Genomic DNA, 22,831 nt, shown 5'->3' with positions numbered 1-22,831 from the left:
CAGAAACTACGACCTTAATCAACTTGATGTGGCTACAATATTGTGACCTATTGGCAACTTCATAAGCAAGCATTTGGAGGGTGGTCAAGTCAAGCACTGAGCCAGAGAGACTGCCTTGCCATGATGGCAGCTAGCTCAACTATTACGAGCCACCGACCAAGCAGAGAGAACTTTCATCTTCGCACAGCCACCACATCTCTGTATGAAGTTTCTCAGTAAAAGGACAGCAGGAACGTTAATGCAAACCCGTGTTTAACAAGTAGATGTAGAACCTTCTGGACATAAGATACCAAAGTAGTTCGTTTAAGTACAACTATTTCCTTGTCACAGGTGAATCTGTATCGTGGGGCTTGATTCCCACTATGTACAGGACGAATATTAATTTTCAAGTAGCATAATGACAATACCAACCCGTTATCCTCTATGGAGTTGGCGTACTCAAGGTTTGGGAAGATGCCGACTGAAAGAAAAGTAATTGATACAAAACGATGGTCAAACTCTGAACCACCAAATGGCAAGAGCAAAACTATTTTTGTGCCTTTTAGCCGGCAAGCTGTAAAAGTGCCAACCATGCTCACAAAAGGTGTCACGCAACACCATTGAAGCTTCCCGTTCTCGTTTGTGAAGAACATACAAGTTCATCTCCAGTTCTTCTTTCGCTACTTTGATCACTTGTACTAGCATGAGAGATTTGCGTGCAGTGAAGTTCAACTTGGAGTCAGCAAGTCTCCAAGAAATATTCAGGTTGAAATAGTCATCCATTGTTCAATAGCCATTCTCACCCGGAACTGCATGCAAACATAATTCAGCGTTCAGTATGAGAGCAACAACAGGGTTACTTCAATGTGCAAGTCATACAACCTTCACATCCAGGCAGGGGTCATTGTCCATACTCTTAACTTGACAGATCACACCAGCACTCCGTAGCTTTCCAATCCGATTAGTCACTCCAAGGCACCAAGGGTGAGTGAGGTTCACAATACACCAAATAGTTGCCACACGAAGCTCATCATTGTTGTCCTGCAAGAACCTAATCAAAACAGAAGGATTGCATCCCTCTGCTGCAGATGGAAGAAGGCGACGCATCACTTCGTCCTTGTGGAACTCACTGCCAGTGGCGACATTGCTTAGCACATACATTCCCTGATGGAAGACGAATATGATTAGTTTGAAAATGCTCCAGATCAAACTGCAAAAAAGCACAAAACAAAAACATACTTGCATCTCGTAGAATTTGATGCCACCGCAAGTGTAAAGATATCGTCATTAGAAAAATAAATAGAAGCATCCAGGAATAAAAAAGAAAATGAGGCATTCACTCTTCAATTTTTATAATGTCTTATTTATGACAAGTTCTCATGGAAACATCTAAAAAAAATGGGATTGAAGCTCAGGCAACCTTCAACTCCCGCACATTTATACAACATTTTAGGTACCTCTATAGTCTGAACCACGTTGGCTCTTGACATGGAAAAGTGCACATGCATCATTGCCACATCAGTTCAAATGTCGACTTGGCTTGAAATTAATGCACATTCAGATTTTCTTGTGGAGAAACATATGCATATGATCAAAGAAACATATGTTTAAAATAAAAAACCAAAATATAGTGCAATATATTGCACGATACATAAATGCATATTTCATGAGGCAATGTGCTTCAAAAGCATGGCATAAACAGATTTATATGTCAGATATAAGGTGAGGTATTCAATAGCCAATAACTAAGTACATAACATCACCAACTAAAAACAACTAATGAGAGAGAAAGCGAGAGAGGGAAAAAGAGGGGGGGGGGGGGAGGAGAGAGAAACTTTGCCATAAAATTCATTGGCAACAAAAGTTTTAAAAGAAAACTGTGACTTGCCTACTAGCCAGTAGTCCGATTATCACGACCTTTAGGGCCACCCTGATTAATGTATTGGCACTAGTTTGTATCTTGTTGGATTGGATCCGAACTTTAGATCTGACCTAGATAAAACAATGTACTATGCCACAGTGATATGGGGCATGTTTATATGGGTATCGATATGTTATTGATTTAGGTTGCAAATTATAAATGTCCATTAAATATTTCATAAGTCTGACAATAATGAAAGGTATTAGATCATGACTCACATTGGGAATTGTGACAGGTTGTGCTCCTGTTTCTGCATCTCGTTTTTCCTTGCTGACTAAATCTGGTGCCCTTTAATTAGACATGGTACCAAGGCAAGGTGAAAACTACATCTCGCTATTAACTCCGAAAAGTATCTCCATAGAGTTTTATCTTCTTCGAGCAAATAGATCCTTGCTTCTTCAAGCTTTCTCCCCAAAAGGTAATTTGTCCATATGTCCATGTGCAAAAGAGACTCTAGCAGCCAATTCTTCAACTGGATGCAGAGAATGCTTTCTTACATGGAGATTTGAAAAAATAAATTTACATAAAGCAATACAACATGAGTATGCAATCTGAAAAGAGTTGTTTATGATTTGAAATAAACCTCATGAACAACTTGCCGATGGATGATTCAATTGTCTCATTCTGTTAGACATTAAAAGTGGTCTTCGCAAGCAATATAAGGACCATTTGAAACCAGGGTTTGCCTCATTCAGCCATATACTTCCGCTCTATATCTGAAGGACTTTTTTTTTTGGCAGATTAGATCATGGATATCTCCTTTTTCAAAGATTTCATGTGCTTCCTTTCAGCAGTCTGATTTTATTGAAGGGTATACATGGGCAAGATACTTTACATTTTAAAAAATCATTTAACTCCTTGGAGATATTCACCACCCCCATCACATTGGTGATGCAAATAGAGAAGTGACGTTGAACAGAGGCATGAAACTTATGAAATAATTAGAAATTTCAGACTAATATTTCATGAACAAGATCCAAGTGCAACAAAAGTGACTATCAACAACGGACTGCCAAAAGTAGAACAAATAAGAGCAAGTCTCTGACATCAGAACTAATAAAGGTCTTGAAGTTCTTTATTGATAGAATTAAAAAAAAAAACTTGCATATTTTGACAATTTAAGCACTTTCAGCAATTGCCTCAACAGTCAAATTAGCCTTCGGAATTAATTCATCCAACACAAGTTTTACTACAACGACTAAGATGACCATGCCACAGGGTAGAACTATTACACTAAGAAAAATGGAAAACAGGTTCCAGTGTAGCTGGTAAGGGATGAAGAGATTTAGGACTCCCATGGAGCCTTGAAATATAACTCCAATAAGCTCTTTAAGACAGAACTCATGTGCACAAGTGGATCTTTCTTGAAGAAGTACTGTTTTCCTATTATTCCCCTTCAGGAAGCATTTACCTATTCGAAAATCTTTGACATGTCAACAAAAGAAAGAGTGAATTTGACATAGAAAAGTGTAATCATCAACAATCCTAGATAAAACTTTTTCCATTTTCTTTTTTGTACCAAGAGAATGAATGACATTTGTAAAATTGATAAAAGACTTCGTCATGGGAATACATGCACTTCCAATATGAGAGACAGTGGTGAGATCCATTTCATGTTGCTATAAAGTTCTTACTGAATCACTCGATTTGAGAGCTTACTAACATTACTTGAAAATCAGTAAGTTTACCATTCCAACAAATAAAATGAAATGAATTTAAATCTTTACAGTTTCAAAAATTTCATGTTTTTGGTACAAGATTTTTACTGATCAATGGCTTGCTGGATGCAGGCTTGCCAGTCAGAGAAGCTGACTAGGAAAGGCCATATAAGAGAGGATTTTTGCTGCACAAACCATTTAAAATTTCAACTCAAGGTTCTCGTAATCTTGTCAAAGATGTTAGACATAAACCTTTGGCACAACATAAATCTTGTCAAAACATAAATCTCGTAATCTAAATTTTTTATATACCCTATCCCAGAAAAACTTTGTAAAGAAAAAAATTGTATTCTTGGAGAATGGAAACACAACCTTTTGGAACAAGATCTTTTCCATTGCAAGCACCTTTTCATTTAGTACACTCAAAGACTGGTCCTAGTCATATCAAAGGGGGATTTCACTTATTATAACGTATTTATTGTTGATAGATTGTATGTTTCGGGTCCGGATCCATACCCGACCCGTCTTGTAGCCCGTGTTGGGCACTACTTAAGTCATGTAACCCTAATCCTTATGTGTTAATGATAATCTAAGGAGAGAGAGAGTCTGGCGGCTAGTGGGCACCAACTCCTCCTCATTCGTGGTTTTTTCTCCCTCGTGTTGAGGGTTTTCCACGTTACATCGTGATTGGTATTCCTCTTCCTCTCCTTGTTCGTATTTCTACATGGTATCAGAGCCGTGAAGTTCCGGCATTAACGTGTTGGAGGAGGCACCCCGCACTGTTTATCGTCCGACGGAGTCACTGCTCATCGCCGCCGTCCGACGCCAAGACGTCCGCCGTCTGCCGCCGTCCGCCCTCCCGTCGCCCGTCCGACTGCCGCCGTCCGCCCTTCCGCCGCTCGTCCTCCTGCGCTCGGCGAGCGCCTCCAAGCGCCGCCCACTGCTCTTGCACCGCCAAGGGCTTCTGCGTTGCTCTGCTCCCGCTGCCGCCAAGCGCCTCACGCTCCGCCCTTCTGCTGACGCCGCTGTCTTCCACGCTGCAGTTGCTCCCTGCCCTTGTTGCTCTCGTCGTTGTGTGGGTCTGTCATTATGGCAGCCTCTTCTTCCTTGTCGATGGTCAGTCAAACTGAAATCGAAACTGTGAGACATGGCCTATATCGACGGGAGCAACCCTGAACCAGCAAGAACAAGTGATGTGTGGCACACTTGGTTCCTTGAGGACAATCAAGTAAAAACGTGGATTGTCAACTCTGTCTCCGCTGAGATTCAACCTCTTATCCTTCGAAAGAAGACTGCACGGGACATGTGGGTGGTCCTTGAGCAAATGTATGGCCAGAAGAAGACGGCCATTCGCACTTATCAAGTAATGAAGACTGTTTATAACCTCCGCCAAGGGAACTCTTCTGTTGCAGAATACTATGGGGCCTTGAAAGCCAAGTGGGAAGAACTTGACTATCAATCTAATATTCCGTGGCACTGTCCCCAAGATCAGGCCCTTTACATTGCCCAGAAATGGGAAAACAGAGTGTTCCTCTTTTTAGCTGGCTTAAATGATGAGTTTGAAGGTGTTCGGAGCCAGATTTTGAATTCTGGAGAGGTGTCCAGTATTGAAGATGTATACTCGGTTGTTGAAGCAGAAGAACAGAGAAGGCTGGTCACCAATGAAAGCAAGAGGGATCTTGGTCTCTCTCATGAGAGATCAGCCCTTGTGAGCCGTGGACCTGGAGGCTTGGCTAGACCCCCTCGCCGATGCACACACTGCAAGAAGACGGGTCACACCATCGGTTATTGTTGGGATCTCTATCCAGACAAGAAAGGAAATAGAGGGAGGTCTTCTAGTGGGAAAACACCTGAGCCTGAGGCGCCCAAATCCAGTGGGGAAAAACTTTCTATTTCGGCTGATCAGCTTCGTGAACTGTTAGAATATGTTGTTGTGGGAACCGGGTCCATATCTGGACCCGGTTCTATGGGGCGCGGGTACCGAGGCGGGCTCGGTACCCTAGGCGGCTTCTCCTCTCTCCCTCTATATATTGTCCTTATGTGTAAGTGTTGAATTGTGTGGAATAACATTTTCTCTCTCCTAGGGTTGCGGTTGTGCACCTAGGTTAGAGCTTCTCCGTGGTTTTTCACCTCTCTTTGAGGTTTTCCACGTATATTGTGTGTTCCGTCTCTTTCTCTCCATCTTGGTGTGTGTTTCTACATGGTATCAGAGCCAACGCGTGAGAGATCGTTGGTGTGATCGTCGTGTTTCCGCCGGTTTTTTTTCCGCTGCTACTTCCTCCGTTTTTTTCTCTGCCGCTGCTGCGCCGCCGCCGTCCAGCGCTGCCAGCTGTGCCGCCACCGTCCAGCGTTGCCAGCGGCGCCACCATCGTCCGACGCGGTTGTTCTCTGCTGCGTTGCCGTTGTCCATCACTGACGTTGCCCACTTCAGCGCCGCCGCCGTCCCGCGCCACCGCTGCCCATCGCCGTCGCCGTCCATCGTTCCCAGCGTCGCCCAGGAACGTCGCTGCCTGCCTTCCGTTGCCGCTGCCTCATTCCCGTCGCCTCTGCCTAGTTCTCGCCGCTGTGCCTCTCGTTGCTGTGTGCGTGTTTGTGATGGCAGACGCGATGGGGACTCAAAAAGATGCTGTTCTTGACGTGGGCAGCGCCTCCAAGACTGAGAACGTGCCGATCCAGGTCACCTCCATCCGTCTGACCAAGGACAATTACCTATCTTGGTCTGCCGCTCTCGAGATTGGGATTACTAGCCGTGGGTGTCTCTCTTACATCACTGGCGACAAACCTGCGCCCATCAAATCTGATCCTCATTGGGCAACGTGGGCGTTGGAGGATAGCCAAGTGAAGGTATGGATTATCAGCTCAGTGTCCTCCGATATCCAGCCCCTCATTCTGCGGAAGCCGACCTATTTTGATATGTGGACTGTGCTTGCGAAGATGTATGGTCGCAAGAAGAGACATCTGCGTACCTATCAGATTAAACGCAGTATTTACTCCCTGACACAGGGTGATTTGTCTGTTGCTGCCTTCTATGCTGCCCTGAAGACCAAATGGGAGGAGCTAGATTATCATGTGACTGATGAGTGGAAGTGCGGTTCAGATCATTCCCTCTACTGGGAAAAGGAATGGATGGACCGTACGTTTTTGTTTCTGGGAGGCCTGCGGGATGAATTTGAGTCTATTCGTAGCCAAATTCTTAATGGTGATGAAATTCCGGGGATAGAGGAAGTATATGCCCGCGTTGAGTCTGAAGAACAACGTCGCCAGGTGATGCATCTTGACACCGGTCATGGCCCTTCTGCCTTTGTCAGCCGTGCCTCTGGGACTGGGCAGCGTCCTGCCCGGCATTGCACTCATTGCAACAAGTTGGGGCATTCGGTGGATTTCTGTTGGGATCTTCATCCCGAGAAGAGACTGGTCAGAGGTCGTCCTCCCTCTGGCAAGCGTAGCCCTTCTGTGTCTGATTCCAGTCAGAGCAATTCTTCTAGTGGTGCAAAGTCCAAGCTGTCCCCTGCTCAACTCAAGGAGCTACAGGCGTACATCAGCCGCCTATCTACTACCCCTGAGGAGTCCTCCACGTCTGAAGGGGCTCAGCTAGCCCAAGCCCTCGTTGCCTCGACTGATCAAGGTAACCCTTCTCTTGGTGATTGGATTGTTGATAGTGGAGCCACTCACCACATGACAGGGGACTCTAAACTCTTTCAAGAATATCAACTTTCCTCTGGCAAGCAACGCGTGTCTATGGCAGATGGGTCTTCTATCTCTGTGGCTGGGAAAGGGAGCTTGTCCCTGTTGAACAAATACCGTCTCCACAATGCCTTGCATGTTCCAAATATTCCTGTGAACCTACTCTCTGTCAGCAGTATTACTAAAGAATTAAACTGTAATCTAATTTTCTCTGCTGATCATTGTTCCCTGCAGGACTTGGTGACGGGTGTTGAAGTATGTTAGATGGGTCTCGGGACCGGGTCCGGATCCGTATCCGATCCAACTTGTAGCCCTTGTTGGGCATTATTTAAGTTGTGTAACCTTAATCCTTATTGTGTGAATGAAAGACAAAGGAGAGAGAGAGTCTGGCGGCTAGTGGGCACCGGCTCCTCCTCATTCGTGGTTTTTTTCCTCTTGTTGAGGGTTTTTCCACGTTACATCGTGATCGTTGTTTCTCTTCCTCTTCTTGTTCGTGTTTCTACATGGTATCAGAGCCGACGAGTTTGGGAAATTTTTAGGGTTTGTGAAGTTCCAACCCTAATATCTCTCACCGCTACCATCGCCACCACTGCAGTCACCGCCGCCGCTGCCGCTGCCACTACCGCCGCCTCCGCCGCCGCTGCTGCCACTGCCGCCACTGCCGCCGCCGCCACCGCCGCTGCCGCCGCCGCCGTTGCTGCAGCAGCCACCGCCGTTGCTGCAGCAGCCACCGCCGTTGCTGCAGCAGCCACCGCCGCTGCCGCCACCGTTGCTGCAGCAGCCACCGCCGCCGGTGTACCCAATACCACTGTCGCTGTTTCCGCCGCCGCCGGTGTCACTCTTTGCGCCATCGCCATCGCAGCCACTCTTGCGGCGTCGCTCTTGTGTTGTTGACCGTCGCCGTCACCGTTGTCCCTTGCGCCACTGCCTTTTGCGCCGTAGTCTTGCTTCCCGAAGAAGAAAGAAGATATGCGTGCTTAGGCGCTTCCTAAGCTTGCCTCCCCCTATTCATGTCACTTCCTAGGGGTCTTTTGCAAATCCGGTGAAGTGCATCCGCCTCTTACCTGCAATATATTGCTTGGTTGATCTTTGATTCCATCTTCTTGTTTCTGTTTGGCGCCCACCGTGCAAGAAGAGGTGGCTGGTCCGTGACTTGGTAGAGGACGTAAAGGAGGAGAGGAGCGTAACTTGAGGATTGCCTCAACGTTTGCCGGCGCTCCGACGATCGTTTCCCCCAATCGACATTCTGTTCACTCTTGGGGCTGATTGGGAATCCGGATATTACTACCCGTTGGTGCTCTCTGTTGTCATCGGTGCCTCTCTTGTTGCCTCCTGTTGGACTATCTGTGATTATGGCAGCTTCTTCATCTATAGACGTTATGGCGGATTGCCGTATGGGAGAGTGGATCATTGATAGTGGCGCTACTCACCACATGACCGGCGATCCTAAGGTCTTTCATGGGTATAAGCTTTCATCAGGAAAGGATCGTGTTTCCCTTGCCGATGGTTCATCTATCTCTGTGGCTGGAAAAGGGAGTCTCCCACTTTTGAACAAGTTCTTAGTCCACAATGCTCTACATGTTCCTCATATTCCCTTGAATCTCTTGTCGGTTAGCAAGATCACGAAGGAGTTAAATTGCGAACTTATATTTTCCGCTGATCGCTGTGTTATGCAGGACTTGGTGACAGGGAAGAGGATTGGGATTGGCCTAGCTTCTGACGGGCTCTATCGTTTACCTATGTGTGCTGCTCAGGCTCTCATGACGGCAGTCAGCCAAGCCACGAAGAATAGAGAGGACTCCCTTCAGTTGCTTCTACGGTGGCATGAGCGCCTTGGACACTTGCCTTTTGGCCTTCTTAGACAGTTGTTTCCTGATATATGTTCCAGGTTAGATATGACTATGGTGTCTTGTGATGTCTGTCACCTGGCCAAACATGTTAGGGCTTCGTACCCATTGTCTAGCCATCGGTCTAATGAGGTATTTGCCATGATTCATTCTGATGTGTGGGGGCCTGCAGGGATTCCTTCTTGTCATGGTTTTCAATATTTTATCACCTTTATAGATGATTATTCTCGTAACACTATTGTCTACTTGCTAAAAGACCGTAGTGAAGTTCCTACTGTCATAGAGACTTTCATTGCCTATGTGGAAACTCAATATGGAGCATCTGTTAAGACATTTCGATCTGACAATGCTCGAGAGTATATGTGCCAGTCTGTTGATAGCTTCTTTCGAAAAAAGGGAATTGTTCATGAGACTTCCTGTAGTTATACCCCTTCTCAAAATGGAGTTGCTGAACGAAAAAATCGTCAGTTATTGAATATGACTCGGGCTCTTCTTTTTCAACGTCATGTTCCAAAAAAGTATTGGGGGGATGCTGTGTTGACCAGTGCGTATCTTATAAACCGGTTGCCTAGTCGCGTGTTGAATGGGAAGACGCCTCACTCTCTGTTACCGGGGACTCGTGAACCTTTCTCTCTTCCACTCAGAGTTTTTGGTTGTGTTTGCTTTATTCACAACCATAGTCCTCACATTAAAAAGCTTGATCCAAGATCTATTAAGGGCATTTTTTTAGGGTATTCTCCCACTCAAAAAGGGTACAAGTGTCGAGACCCTTCCACTGGTCGGGCCTATGTTACCAAAGATGTCATTTTCCTTGAACATGTTTCCTATTTTGGTGAGAATCCTCTTCAGGGGGAGTACTCTATGTCACGGGAAGAGTATTCTCCGAGTCAGGAAATTCAGTTTACAGATTTTTTGGACTACAGGCGTGACTCCGTTGGTCCATCTAGTGAGGTGCATGAACAAGAGAAAAATGGTCCATCTAGTGAGGTGCATGAACAGGAGAAAAATGGAGAGTGTTCCACTGAGGCAGAAGAGAAGTGCAATCGTTTATTTGGGCAAGTTTACTCTAGGCGAAGAGTTTGTACAGATGAGATGACAGGTGGTGAGAATTCTACTCCCAATCCAATTAGTCCTTCCCTGGATGACCCAAGTCGTGCGCAGAAGCAACCTGTTGAAGAAGAGATTCAGACTGTTGCTGCTAGTGAAGAGCTTCCCATCGCCCTGCGAAAGGGTGTCAGGTCATGTACTCAACATCCTATTGGTAACTTTGTTTCATATTCTAGACTGAGCAAGGACTACAAATGCTTTGTATCTTCTCTTTCTTTGACTATGATTCCCAGGAATGTTGCTGAGGCTCAGAGTGATCCTAAGTGGACCTATGCTATGCAAGAAGAGATGGAAGCCTTGCGAAGAAACATGACATGGGAAGTTGTAAAGATTCCTGAGGCGGCTCACTTGGTTGGATCTAAGTGGGTCTACACCATCAAGTACAAACCAGATGGGAGTGTTGAAAAATACAAAGCTCGTCTTGTGGCCAAGGGGTTTAGTCAGAAATATGGGATTGATTATTTGGAGACCTTTGCTCCTGTTGCGAAGATGAAGACGGTCAGAGTCATTATCTCTTTAGCTGTGATGAAGGAGTGGAAGATGTACCAACTTGATGTCAAGAACGCATTTCTCAATGGAGACCTTGAAGAGGAAGTATATATGTGTATGCCTCCAGGATATGAGGAACCTGGAAAATGTTGCAAGCTAAGGAAGGCTTTATATGGGCTCAAGCAATCTCCTCGAGCATGGTTTGAATGACTCAGACTTGTCATGAGACAATGTGGATACCATCAAGGGAATGGAGATCATACACTTTTTGTGAAGAGAAATAAGCAAAACGTTACTACTCTGTTGGTATATGTTGATGATATGATTGTCACAGGTGATGATGAAGATGAAATAATGAAGTTAAAGAAACTGTTGGCGATCGAGTTTGATCTTAAGGACCTTGGTAAGTTGAAATACTTCCTTGGCATAGAAATTGCTAGGTCTGGGACTAGCCTTGTGCTAAATCAACGGAAGTACACTCTAGATTTGTTAAAGGAGACTGAGAAACTAGGGTGTAGACCAGCTTCTACTCCTCTAGATGCTGGCCATAAGCTAAGTCTGAGAGACGGGGAGCCACTCTGTGAAGAGGCAAAAAGAAGATATCAATGTCTTGTAGGAAAGTTAATTTACCTTACTCTCACTAGACCTGATATTACCTTTGCTGTGAATGTGATGAGCCAGTTCATGCATGCTCCCACGGATGCCCACTTGAAGGCTGTTAACAGGATCTTGTGCTACTTGAAGAGGAATCCTGGCAAAGGTCTCTTATATGTCAAGCAAGACACTCTTGGGATTGAAGGTTATTCAGATGCAGACTGGGCAGGTTGTATTGACACTAGGAGGTCCACCTCTGGCTATTGTATTTATTTGGGAGGGAATCTCATAGTGTGGAGAAGTAAAAGGCAAGATGTTTGTTCGCGTTCCAGTGCTGAAGCAGAATACAGAGCTGTTGCTATGGGAGTTTCTGAGCTTTTGTGGCTGAAAGTATTGTTGACTGATATTGGTATAAAAGTTGAAGAACCAATGAAGATGTATTGCGATAACAAGTCTGCAATTAACTTGGCCAACAACCCTGTGCTTCATGACAGAACAAAGCATGTTGAGATTGACCGACATTTCATTCGAGAGAGAATTGATGCTAAAGAACTTATACTTCCTTACATGAGATCTGAAGACCAAACGGCTGATGTTCTGACGAAGGCTTTATCTTCGACCTCATTTGAGAGAAATGTATCCAAGTTGGGCATGTTTGATATGTATGCCCAACTTGAGGGGGAGTGTTGAAGTATGTTAGATGGGTCTCGGGACCGGGTCCGGATCCGTATCCGATCCAACTTGTAGCCCTTGTTGGGCATTATTTAAGTTGTGTAACCCTAATCCTTATTGTGTGAATGAAAGACAAAGGAGAGAGAGAGTCTGGCGGCTAGTGGGCACCGGCTCCTCCTCATTCGTGGTTTTTTTCCTCTTGTTGAGGGTTTTTCCACGTTACATCGTGATCGTTGTTTCTCTTCCTCTTCTTGTTCGTGTTTCTACAGGGAAGAAGATTGGGATTGGTTCGGTTACTGACGGGCTCTACAGATTGCCGGTACAAGTTGCTTCAGCATTGATTTCTGCCACGAGTGGTCACTTGTCTGGTGTGAATGATAGATCTACTGTTCTGCGATGGCACGAGCGTCTTGGACATCTCCCATTTCAGTTAATAAAGAAGTTGTTTCCTCATTTGTTTGCTTCTGTTTCCATTGACTCCTTCGCTTGTGAAGTGTGTCAATTGGCTAAACATGTCAGGGCTTCGTACCCTATCTCATTGAATAAAACCACTCATCCGTTTGCCTTAGTTCATTCCGATGTTTGGGGTCCTTCTGGAGTACCCACGTGTGGTGGTTGTCACTATTTTTTGACGCTTATTGATGATTACTCTAGATGTACGTTCGTGTACTTATTGCGAGACCGTAGTCAGGTTCCAGCAGTTGTGAAAAACTTTGTTGCCTTTGTTGAGACTCAATTCCATACAACTGTTCAAGCTTTCCGTACGGATAATGCTAGGGAATATGTCTCTCAATCCCTTGATGATTTCTTGAAAGGCAAGGGTATTGTTCATGAAACCTCTTGTAGTTATACCCCTCCTCAGAATGGTATAGCTGAACGTAAAAATCGTCACCTTTTGAATGTTACCCGGGCCATTATGTTCCAACGCCATGTCCCGAAGCGGTATTGGGGTGATGCACTTCTCACTAGTGCACACCTCATTAACCGTATGCCTACTAGGGTGTTGGATGGTCAGTCTCCTTATTCTACCCTGTGGCCCACTCAGAATCTGTGGCCTCTTACTCCTCGTGTCTTTGGGTGCAGTTGTTTTGTGCATAATCATAGCCCTACTCTCAAAAAACTTGATCCCCGGTCTATTAAAGGAGTTTTCTTGGGGTACTCTTCCACTCAGAAGGGGTACAAATGTGTGGATCCCACTACTTCCAAAGTGTATGTTTCGAGGGATGTCACATTTCATGAACATGAGTCGTATTTTCCGGTGAATCCTCTTCAGGGGGAGTGTATTGGGCACAAAGGGGAAGAGTATTCCTCTAATCAGCTGATTCAGTTTATGGAGTTTTTGGACTACAAGGTTAGTCCCAGTGTGATTGACACGGTCATGGTCAGTAATGAGAAGGGCAGTTATATGGAAGGGGTCACGGTGGATGCTCAGCCCACTGTTGCCAGGGATCACTTGTTTGGCCAGGTTTATGTCAGAAAGGAGAAAGCTACAGTGGAAGATGTTGGTGATGAGGATAGAACCAATCCCAATCCCGTGATCTCCCTGGATGACCCAAGTCCATCGAATGGAGAGCTCCCCATTGCTTTGCGCAAAGGCACCAGGTCATGTACCTCTCACCCTATTCAGAGATTTGTTTCTTATGCTAAGCTCAGTACAAATTACAAATGTTTTATCACAACCTTATCCAAAGTTGTTATTCCCAGGTCGGTGGATGATGCTAAGGATGATCCCAAGTGGTTACATGCTATGACGGAGGAGATGGGTGCGTTAGCTAAGAACAAAACATGGGAAGTGGTTGATATCCCTAAAGGGACACACTTAGTTGGCTCTAAGTGGGTGTACAACGTGAATTATAAACCTGATGGCACTGTAGATCGATATAAAGCTCGTCTGGTTGCAAAGGGGTTCAGCCAGAAGTATGGGATTGACTATCTTGAGACCTTTGCCCCTGTTGCAAAGTTGAAGACCGTGAGGGTTATTCTTGCTCTTGCTGTGCACAGGAAGTGGCGCATGGACCAGCTTGATGTTAAAAATGCATTCTTGAACGGCCATCTGGAGGAAGAAGTCTATATGAGCATGCCTCCCGGGTATGTTCAAGAGGGAAAATGTTGTCACCTCAAGAAAGCTTTGTATGGCTTGAAGCAGTCGCCGAGAGCTTGGTTTGAGAGACTAAGGATCGTTATGAAGTCTACTGGGTACAAGCAAGGAAATGGAGATCATACCCTATTCATAAAGCAGAGAGATGGTCTGGTGAGTCTTCTCCTTGTCTACGTTGATGATATGATTGTCACTGGCAGTGATGAGGAAGAAAACAGGAAGATGAAGGAGAGATTAGCTAAAGAATTCGACCTCAAGGATCTGGGTAAACTGAGATACTTTCTGGGGATAGAGATTGCTCGATCAGAGACAGGGCTGGTTATGAATCAAATGAAGTATACTCTTGACTTACTAAAGGAGACAGGTAAACTTGGTTGTCGGCCCTATCTTACTCCTATGGAATCGGGGACTAAGATAAGTATCAAGACAAGCACTATTCTGGATGAGGAAGGAAAAGGGCGATATCAGAGGCTAGTAGGTAAGCTTATCTATCTTACTCTTACTCGCCCTGATATCACGTATGCGGTAAATGTGCTAAGTCAATTTATGCATGCTCCCACGGAGTGTCACTGGAAGAGTGCAGAAAGAGTGTTGGGATATCTAAAGAATGACCTAGGAAAAGGACTGCTGTATACTCGACAAGACAAACTTACTATTGAGGGCTACTCAGATGCAGATTGGGCAGGTTGCACTGACACAAGGAGGTCCACTACAGGGTATTGTATCTTTCTTGGAGGTAACCTAGTAGTCTGGAGAAGCAAGAGGCAAGAAGTGTGTTCGAGGTCTAGTGCTGAGGCTGAGTACAAGGCTGTTGCAATGGGAGTTACAGAGATGCTGTGGCTGAAGATCCTTTTGACTGATATTGGTGTGGAACTGGAAGATAAAATGAAGATGTACTGTGACAACAAGTCTGCGATTAATCTTGCCAATAATCCAGTTCTACATGACAGGACCAAACATGTGGAGATTGACCGTCACTTTATCCGGGAACGCATTGACTCAAAGGAGCTGATTCTGCCATATATGAAGTCTGAAGATCAAGTTGCAGACGTCCTAACTAAAGGGCTTTGTACTTCTTCATTCGAAAAAAATGTTAGCAAGCTTGGCATGTTTGACATGTATGCCAAGCTTGAGGGGGAGTGTTAGAATATGTTGTTGTGGGAACCGGGTCCATATCTGGACCCGGTTCTATGGGGCGCGGGTACCGAGGCGGGCTCGGTACCCTAGGCGGCTTCTCCTCTCTCCCTCTATATATTGTCCTTATGTGTAAGTGTTGAATTGTGTGGAATAACATTTTCTCTCTCCTAGGGTTGCGGTTGTGCACCTAGGTTAGAGCTTCTCCGTGGTTTTTCACCTCTCTTTGAGGTTTTCCACGTATATTGTGTGTTCCGTCTCTTTCTCTCCATCTTGGTGTGTGTTTCTACATGAACTAAGGGCTTATTTGGGCAGGATCGATGTCAACAAGATTGAGACCTCAGAGGAAACTACATCTAATCATGCTCTTGCAGTTATTGGCAATAAAGGTAACTCTTCTGGGGGAATGGATTGTCGATAGTGGTGCTACTCATCACATGACAGGTAATCCAAAATTGTTTCATGAGTATAAGTTGTCCTCGGGAAGGGAACGTGTTTCTCTTGCAGATGGTTCCTCTACCTGTGTGGCAGGCGAAGGCACTCTGTCCTTGTTGGACAAATTTCATGTGCAGGGCGCATTACATGTCCCCCAGTTTCCTTTAAATCTCTTGTTAGTCAGTAGACTTACAAAAGAATTGAATTGTGAACTTATTTTCTCTGCCGATCGCTGTGTTTTGCAGGACTTGGTGACAGGGAAGAAGATTGGGATTGGTTTAGCTTCTGATGGATTATATCGTCTTCCCATACATGTGGCTACTGCTCTGTTGATAGCGATCCGCAAGACAGATAAGAGAAGATTGTCTTCAGTCCTTTATGTACTGGCATGAACGTTTTGGGCATTTACCTTTTGGGATTTTGAAATATTTGTTTCCAGACTTGTGTTCCTCCTTTGATTTGTCTTCCATTTCTTGTAATGTTTGTCAGTTTGCCAAACATGTGAGGGCTTCGTACCCTCTTTCTACTAGTTGTGTTAATGAAGCTTTTTTCCTGATTCACTCTGATGTATGGGGACCTTCGGGAATTCATACCCGTCAAGGTTTTCAATATTTTATCACTTTCATTGATGATTTCTCTCGTGCTACATTTGTGTACTTGTTAAAAGACCGCAGTGAGGTTCCTCGTATCATCGAGACATTCATTCTTCTTGTGCATACCCAATATGGTGCGAATGTTAAAACTTTCCGGTCTGATAATGCCCGTGAATACATGTGTCAGTCTGTTGAGGAGTTTCTTAGACAAAGGGGGATTGTTCATGAGACATCTTGTAGTTACACCCCCCCTCAAAATGGGGTAGCTGAAAGGAAAAATCGTCAACTTCTTAATGTCACCAGGGCTCTTTTGTTTTAGAGAAACCTTCCTAAACACTATTGGGGTGATGCAGTTCTTACTAGTGCCTATCTTATTAACCGCATGCCCAGTCGTGTTTTGAATGGTAGGACTCCCCACTCGTTACTTCCTGGCAGTCGCCCACTGTTCCTACTTCCTCCTCGTGTTTTTGGTTGTGTATGTTTTATCCATGATCAAAGTCCAAATGTCAAGAAACTTGATCCTAGGTCTATCAAAGGTGTCTTTGTTGGATACTCTCCTACGCAAAAAGGATACAAATGTATTGATCCTATTACTGGTCGAGTTTATGTTACGAGGGATGTTACCTTCTTGGAACATACCTCTTACTTTGGTGAGAATCCTCTTCAGGGGGAGCAGTCTGTGGGCATGGAAGAGTATTCTCAGAGACAGGAACTTCTGTTTACAGATTTTTTGGACTACAAGAAAGCAGAATCGCTTACTACTGTTGATGTGCCTGAGAAGGAGGAAAGGTGTGACACTAGCATTGAGAAGGAAGGCCCTCGGTTGTTTGGACAGTTCTACTCTAGACGAGGTACTCGGACAGAGATGATGACTTGTGATGCTAGATCTACTTCCAATCCCAATGCCACTCCTTCCCTGGATGAACCAAGTCCTACCGTGGAGACTGTGGAGACTCATGATGAGGTTGAAAAGAAGAATGAAGATCTTCCCATTGCCCTGAGAAAGGGTGTCAGGTCATGTACTCAACACCCCATTGGTAATTTTGTATCTTATTCCAGACTTGGAAAAGATTACAAATGTTTTGTTTCTACTCTTTCTTTGGCTGTGATCCCCAGGACTGTTGCTGAAGCTCAAAGTGACTCCAAGTGGGCTGATGCAATGAAAGAAAAAATAGATGCCCTGAGAAGAAATATGACATGGGAAGTGAAGATTCCTGAAGCCGCTCACTTAGTTGAATCCAAATGGGTGTATACCATCAAGTACAAACCAGATGGGAGTGTTGAAAGATATAAAACTCGACTTGTGGCCAAGGGATTTAGCCAGAAATATGGAATTGATTACTTGGAAACCTTTGCTCCTGTTGCGAAAATGAAGACAGTGAGAGTGGTTATATCCCTAGTTGTGATGAAGGAGCGGAAGATGTATCAACTAGATGTTAAGAATGCATTCCTCAATGGTGACCTCGAAGAAGAAGTATATATGCATATGCCTCCAGGATATGAAGAACCAGAAAAATGTTGTAAGCTGAAAAAGGCTTTATATGGCCTTAAGCAATCGCCCAGAGCGTGGTTCGAACGACTGAGAAGAGTGATGATACGTCATGGATACAAACAAGGAAATGGAGATCACACTCTGTTTGTGAAGAAGAAGGAGAGCAGGGTTACTCTCCTGCTGGTCTACGTAGATGACATGATTGTCACATGAGATGATGAGGAGGAGATTATCAAGCTAAAAGGGTTACTGGCTACAGAATTCGATCTCAAAGATCTTGGCAAGCTAAGGTATTTTCTTGGTATGGAGGTTGCTAGGTCTAGTACTGGTCTTGTGCTAAACCAAAGGAAATACACATTAGATCTGCTGGAAGAAATTGGTAAATTGGGATGTAGACCTACTCCTACCCCATTTGACACTGGGCACAAGTTGAGTCTTAGAGATGGAGAGCCTCTCTGTGAAGAAGACAAGGGAAGATATCAACGTTTGGTTGGGAAGTTGATTTATCTTACCCTCACGAGACCTGATATCACCTTTGCGGTGAATGTTTTGAGCCAATTCATGCATGCACCAACCGATGCACATCTGAAGGCTGTGGACAAAGTACTATGCTACCTGAAGAAAAATCCTGGCAAGGGACTCCTGTATGTGAAACAAGAGACTGTGGAAATCGAGGGCTATTCTGATGCGGATTGGGTAGGTTGTGGTGATACCAGACGATCTACTACAGGGTACTGTCTACTTGGGAGGAAACCTTGTTGTATGGAGAAGCAAGAGACAGGATGTTTGCTCTAGATCTAGTGCAGAGGCAGAATATAGGGCAGTTGCTATGGGAGTGTCAGAATTACTATGGTTGAAGATATTGCTGACTGACATTGAAATAGAGATTGAAGGACCTATGAAGATGTATTGTGATAACAAGTCTGCAATCAACTTAGCCAACAATCCTGTTCTTCACGACAGAACAAAGCATGTTGAAATTGATCGTCACTTCATTCGGGAAAGAATTGATGCGAAAGAGTTGATCTTACCTTACATGAAGTCTGAAGACCAAACTGCTGATGTTCTGACGAAAGCTCTTCCTTTAGCTTCATTTGAGAGGAATGTATCCAAGTTGGGCATGTTTGATATGTATGCCCAACTTGAAGGGAAGTGTTGATAGATCGTATGTTTCGGGTCCGGATCCATACCCGACCCGTCTTGTAGCCCGTGTTGGGCACTACTTAAGTCATGTAACCCTAATCTTTATGTGTTAATGATAATCTAAGGACAGAGAGAGTCTGGCGGCTAGTGGGCACCGACTCCTCCTCATTCGTGGTTTTTTCTCCCTCGTGTTGAGGGTTTTCCACGTTACATCGTGATCGGTATTCCTCTTCCTCTCCTTGTTCGTATTTCTACATTTATTAATGACATTTCTAGGTGTACTGAGCAATGTTATAAAAGGCGTAGCGTATCGCGTATCGGTCGGGCCGACCTATACGCCGTATCGTAACGTATCGCAAACGTAGCGTAGCGTATCGTAAAATTGATTTTTTAATTTTAAAAAATATTTCAAATTCAAAAAAATAGAGAAAAATCATTAAAAATCTGAAAAAATGAACAAAAAATCAGAAATCAAGAAAAATGTATTCAAATATAAAAAAGATCATCATACATAAGAAACATTCATGTGTATCAACAACACATTCAAAAGTAATAAATTAGATATTCAAAATAACATAATAAGCATCCATCACAATTTTAAACTTGAAAATTTTATAGAATTTTAAGACTTAGAGTCTTAGGACTTAGATTACATCACAATTTTATAAGTTCAAAACATATAGTTATCATCTTTCATGATTTAACGATAATATCTCCCAAATCGATTAATCCTTGGTTATTTTAGATGAAAATCTGTAAAATCTATCCCTCATATGTCTCTTAGAGTCTTTAAATACAAGAAGAGAGAGAGGGAGGAGTGTTTAAACTTTAAAAAATTAAAAATTTTGTGTTTTAACCTGTATTGTACGATACGGGGGTGTATCGCACGTATTGTACGATACGGCGCCCGTATCGTACAATACGTGCGATACGCGTACGATACGCACGCGTATCGTGTATCGAAGATGTATCGTATAGGTTTCTTTGACCTACACGATACATATCGTACGATACAAATAACATTGGTACTGAGACATACTTACTCAAATCCAAAGTATCTACTAAGGCCGCAGATTGCGTCAGGGTCGGGCCTAGGTGGCAAAATTGACCACCAAGGCTGGCTCGAGAAAATTTGGGGCAGGTTGAACCACATACTAGCAGCCCAACTTGGCCCAATAACCTATATGATTTTATCTTATTACATTTAGATATATATTTTTAAATTTTATTACAGACAGGTATATATATATATATATATATATATATATATATATATATATATATATATATATATATATATATTCTTTTAATTTTGTTACAGTTGGGGCCTGGGCCTGGGACCGGGCCGTGGGCTGGCCTAAGACCGACTTTTATTGGTCTGGCTCAATGCTCAGCCCCAGTATCTACATGTTTTAAGGAATTTGATGAGTGAACTAAGAATCAATTCAAAACAAATATAATTTTTTTTTCCAATGAGAATCACTTGGAAAGTCCTCCAAACTGAAATGTTCCGAAGACTTTTAAGCTGAAAACAGCTCTCTAATTAATAGAATGTCGTCTTCAACTGTAAGAGGATTACCTCCAATTAAAAAACTTTAACGTAAATCCATATTTAAATTGACTTAGAATTTTCTTGTGCAAATGCGTTGTTTTATTTGAAAGAAAAGACAAACTATCTGCAAATCTGTTGAATATATATTTTTTGGATATGCTGAAAATTAAAAGGGCATAGATGTTCTGAAGATTTGCAAGAACCGGATTTGTTTGGCCACCACAACTCAATATCAATTATCAACAGAGAATAAAGGAAAGGAGAGAAAGCAATGCAGAAACAGAGAGGCACTCCCACAGCCCTCACAACCCTAATTCATTAGGGTGAACAGAATAAATTTTTACATGGACAAGAATGCCCCTGAAATATAACAAGAATTGCAAGTACATAATTCAGCATATGCTAATAAATAACTTTAAAGTATTAGACATGTTTGAATCTGGATCAAGTGATGCCCAGATCCAAACACAGACATATTATCAGTTTTGGATCTAAAAATAATAAAACTTGATGTTTGTGGAAATGTTAAATTCCTTGACAATGAATGTGCTTTTGAGTCCAAGTGTTGATGGAACCAAGTATCTCTACATGATTTAGTTAAGAAAAGAAGTAACAATAACTTCACTCAAGATGAAAATATGGACGTACCTTGTGAAAAAATTAATGAATATCAATAAGTTCAAGGATATACCCATGGAAGAGAATGACAACCTACTAGTGCCTTGACATTGAAAATAATGATGAACCAATGGAAGAGAATGACACCCTACTAATGCCTTGACATTGAAAAGAATGATGAACCAATAGAACCTAGACTTGGGAGATCTGATAGCGTCTCAGGACCTCCCAGCTGATTTGTATCCTATGACTCTTTTTCACGCACAGACAGGGCTTGCTTAAGTTCCATTTGTTCATTCATTCATGTTCTATGAACCTTCCACTTACTGAAAATCCTGAATAGGAAGAAGGTATTAAAAAAAGAAATAACTGCTCTTCTAAAGGCAAGTACTCCGGATATTCAATATGTTTCTTGTATTGAATAGTATACATCTTTTAGCTTTCTAAAGACGTATTACATGCCCCATTTGAACCTTAAACGAGGGAAATATGCCCTCTGCAAGTTTGGGTTGCAATTTTGTCCATGGGACAGAACGCCAACTGAACTTGCCAAGGTCCCAAATTTTCATTAGGATTAATTACAAGTGTATTGCCCATAAAAATATCATATCTGTACCTAGAAAAGCAATACTAAGGTTTGCTTAAAAGCTAAAACATATCCTACAGAAAATAACATCAGATCATAACAGCAATTTCATAATAACAATAGCCTTCCTCAATTCTCCCACACCTCCATTTGTCTTCAAGGTCATCATCTTAGGTCACGATTAAGCAATTAAGGCCTTCAACTTTTTTAACAAGGAATAATAGCGCTAAAAATACATCAAAATAGAAACCACAAACTCCATACCTTTGAATTCAAAATTCCTCTTCTAAAGATTGGCTTCTAAGATTCTCTTCCTTCCTTTCAAATCTAGCTAAGCTCCATCTTCATCAATCACAACGCCAGATTTAGTTTAAGTTCCATATTCCAATCTTACTAAAATTACAAAATATAAAAGAGAACTCAAACTTCTGTTCATCAGAGTCCTCTTCTTTTTTTCCCCTTCACCTTCTCCTCTTTTTTTCTTATTCTTCTTTTTCTTCTTCCTCTCCCTCTTTCCAAAATGATAGCACCTTCCCAAGTGGGAGCTGCAGACCCCTTCCCCTCTATTTATAGATAAAGGAAAGGGAAGCCAAGTTGACACACAACGAAGTGAATCCCACAGCTACTTGGCAAATTTTGAGGACAAAACCACCTCTTATTTTAATCCACCCAAAACCCATTTTCTCTATGGCTAGTGCCTTCCATATTCTTTCTTCCTCATGCTTGCTCTTCTCTTTATTGCTATTTACCATATGCCACTAGTCAATGGACCATCATGGCCTTTGACTTCTCCTTTTAGTTGGGACAGGATTCCCTTATTTTCTAGTCCAAGATACAAACCTTCTTATTTAATTATTTTTAAACTTTATTGACCATATTTTTCATCCACATTTATCCTTTGATTTTTCATTTTGTATTATTTATCCACTTCCATGCTTAGTTGAAATATGAAAAAATTTTGTATATCTATCTAGCTCCCATAAGTCATATTTTATTCATCTCTTCATTCAAAATTACAATATTATTAATTTATTAACGACTTCTTTATTTAATCTAATTTTCACTAAATCCACTTAAATCCTTGTCATCCTTCAAAAATCCTCTTAATTCTTCATAAGTGGGAATTTAATAGATATTTTACCATGATGGGCAAGACTCATGCTTTCATTGATAATCATACCAATGCAAATATTCACATGAATTCCCAAGATTTTCTTGATAAAAATAAA

General features: G+C 42.9%; 1 protein-coding gene across 3 annotated transcripts in view; it reads right to left on the bottom strand.

Moving 5' to 3' along the window:
• Positions 1–264: 264 nt before the first annotated feature.
• Positions 265–22,831, bottom strand: part of LOC116255966 (uncharacterized) — an 80,399-nt gene continuing 57,832 nt past the window's right edge. Inside the window, exons 7-8 of one of the 3 annotated variants that reach the window (XM_031632061.2) lie at positions 894–1,143; positions 265–788 (exon numbers count right to left, since the gene is read on the bottom strand). In XM_031632061.2, the coding sequence (XP_031487921.1) occupies positions 766–788; positions 894–1,143 (273 nt within the window). In that variant the 3' untranslated portion in view covers positions 265–765. Of the gene's footprint in view, positions 789–861; positions 1,144–2,118; positions 2,373–22,831 lie in introns of those variants that run through there. The other 2 variants (XM_031632060.2, XR_007573511.1) reach the window with 2 other exon arrangements.

The sequence above is a fragment of the Nymphaea colorata genome, chromosome 6, assembly GCF_008831285.2.
Source record: "Nymphaea colorata isolate Beijing-Zhang1983 chromosome 6, ASM883128v2, whole genome shotgun sequence".
NCBI lineage: Eukaryota > Viridiplantae > Streptophyta > Magnoliopsida > Nymphaeales > Nymphaeaceae > Nymphaea > Nymphaea colorata.
The sequence above is the reverse complement of the archived record's forward strand: the minus strand, read 5'-3'. Positions and strand labels throughout refer to the sequence as shown.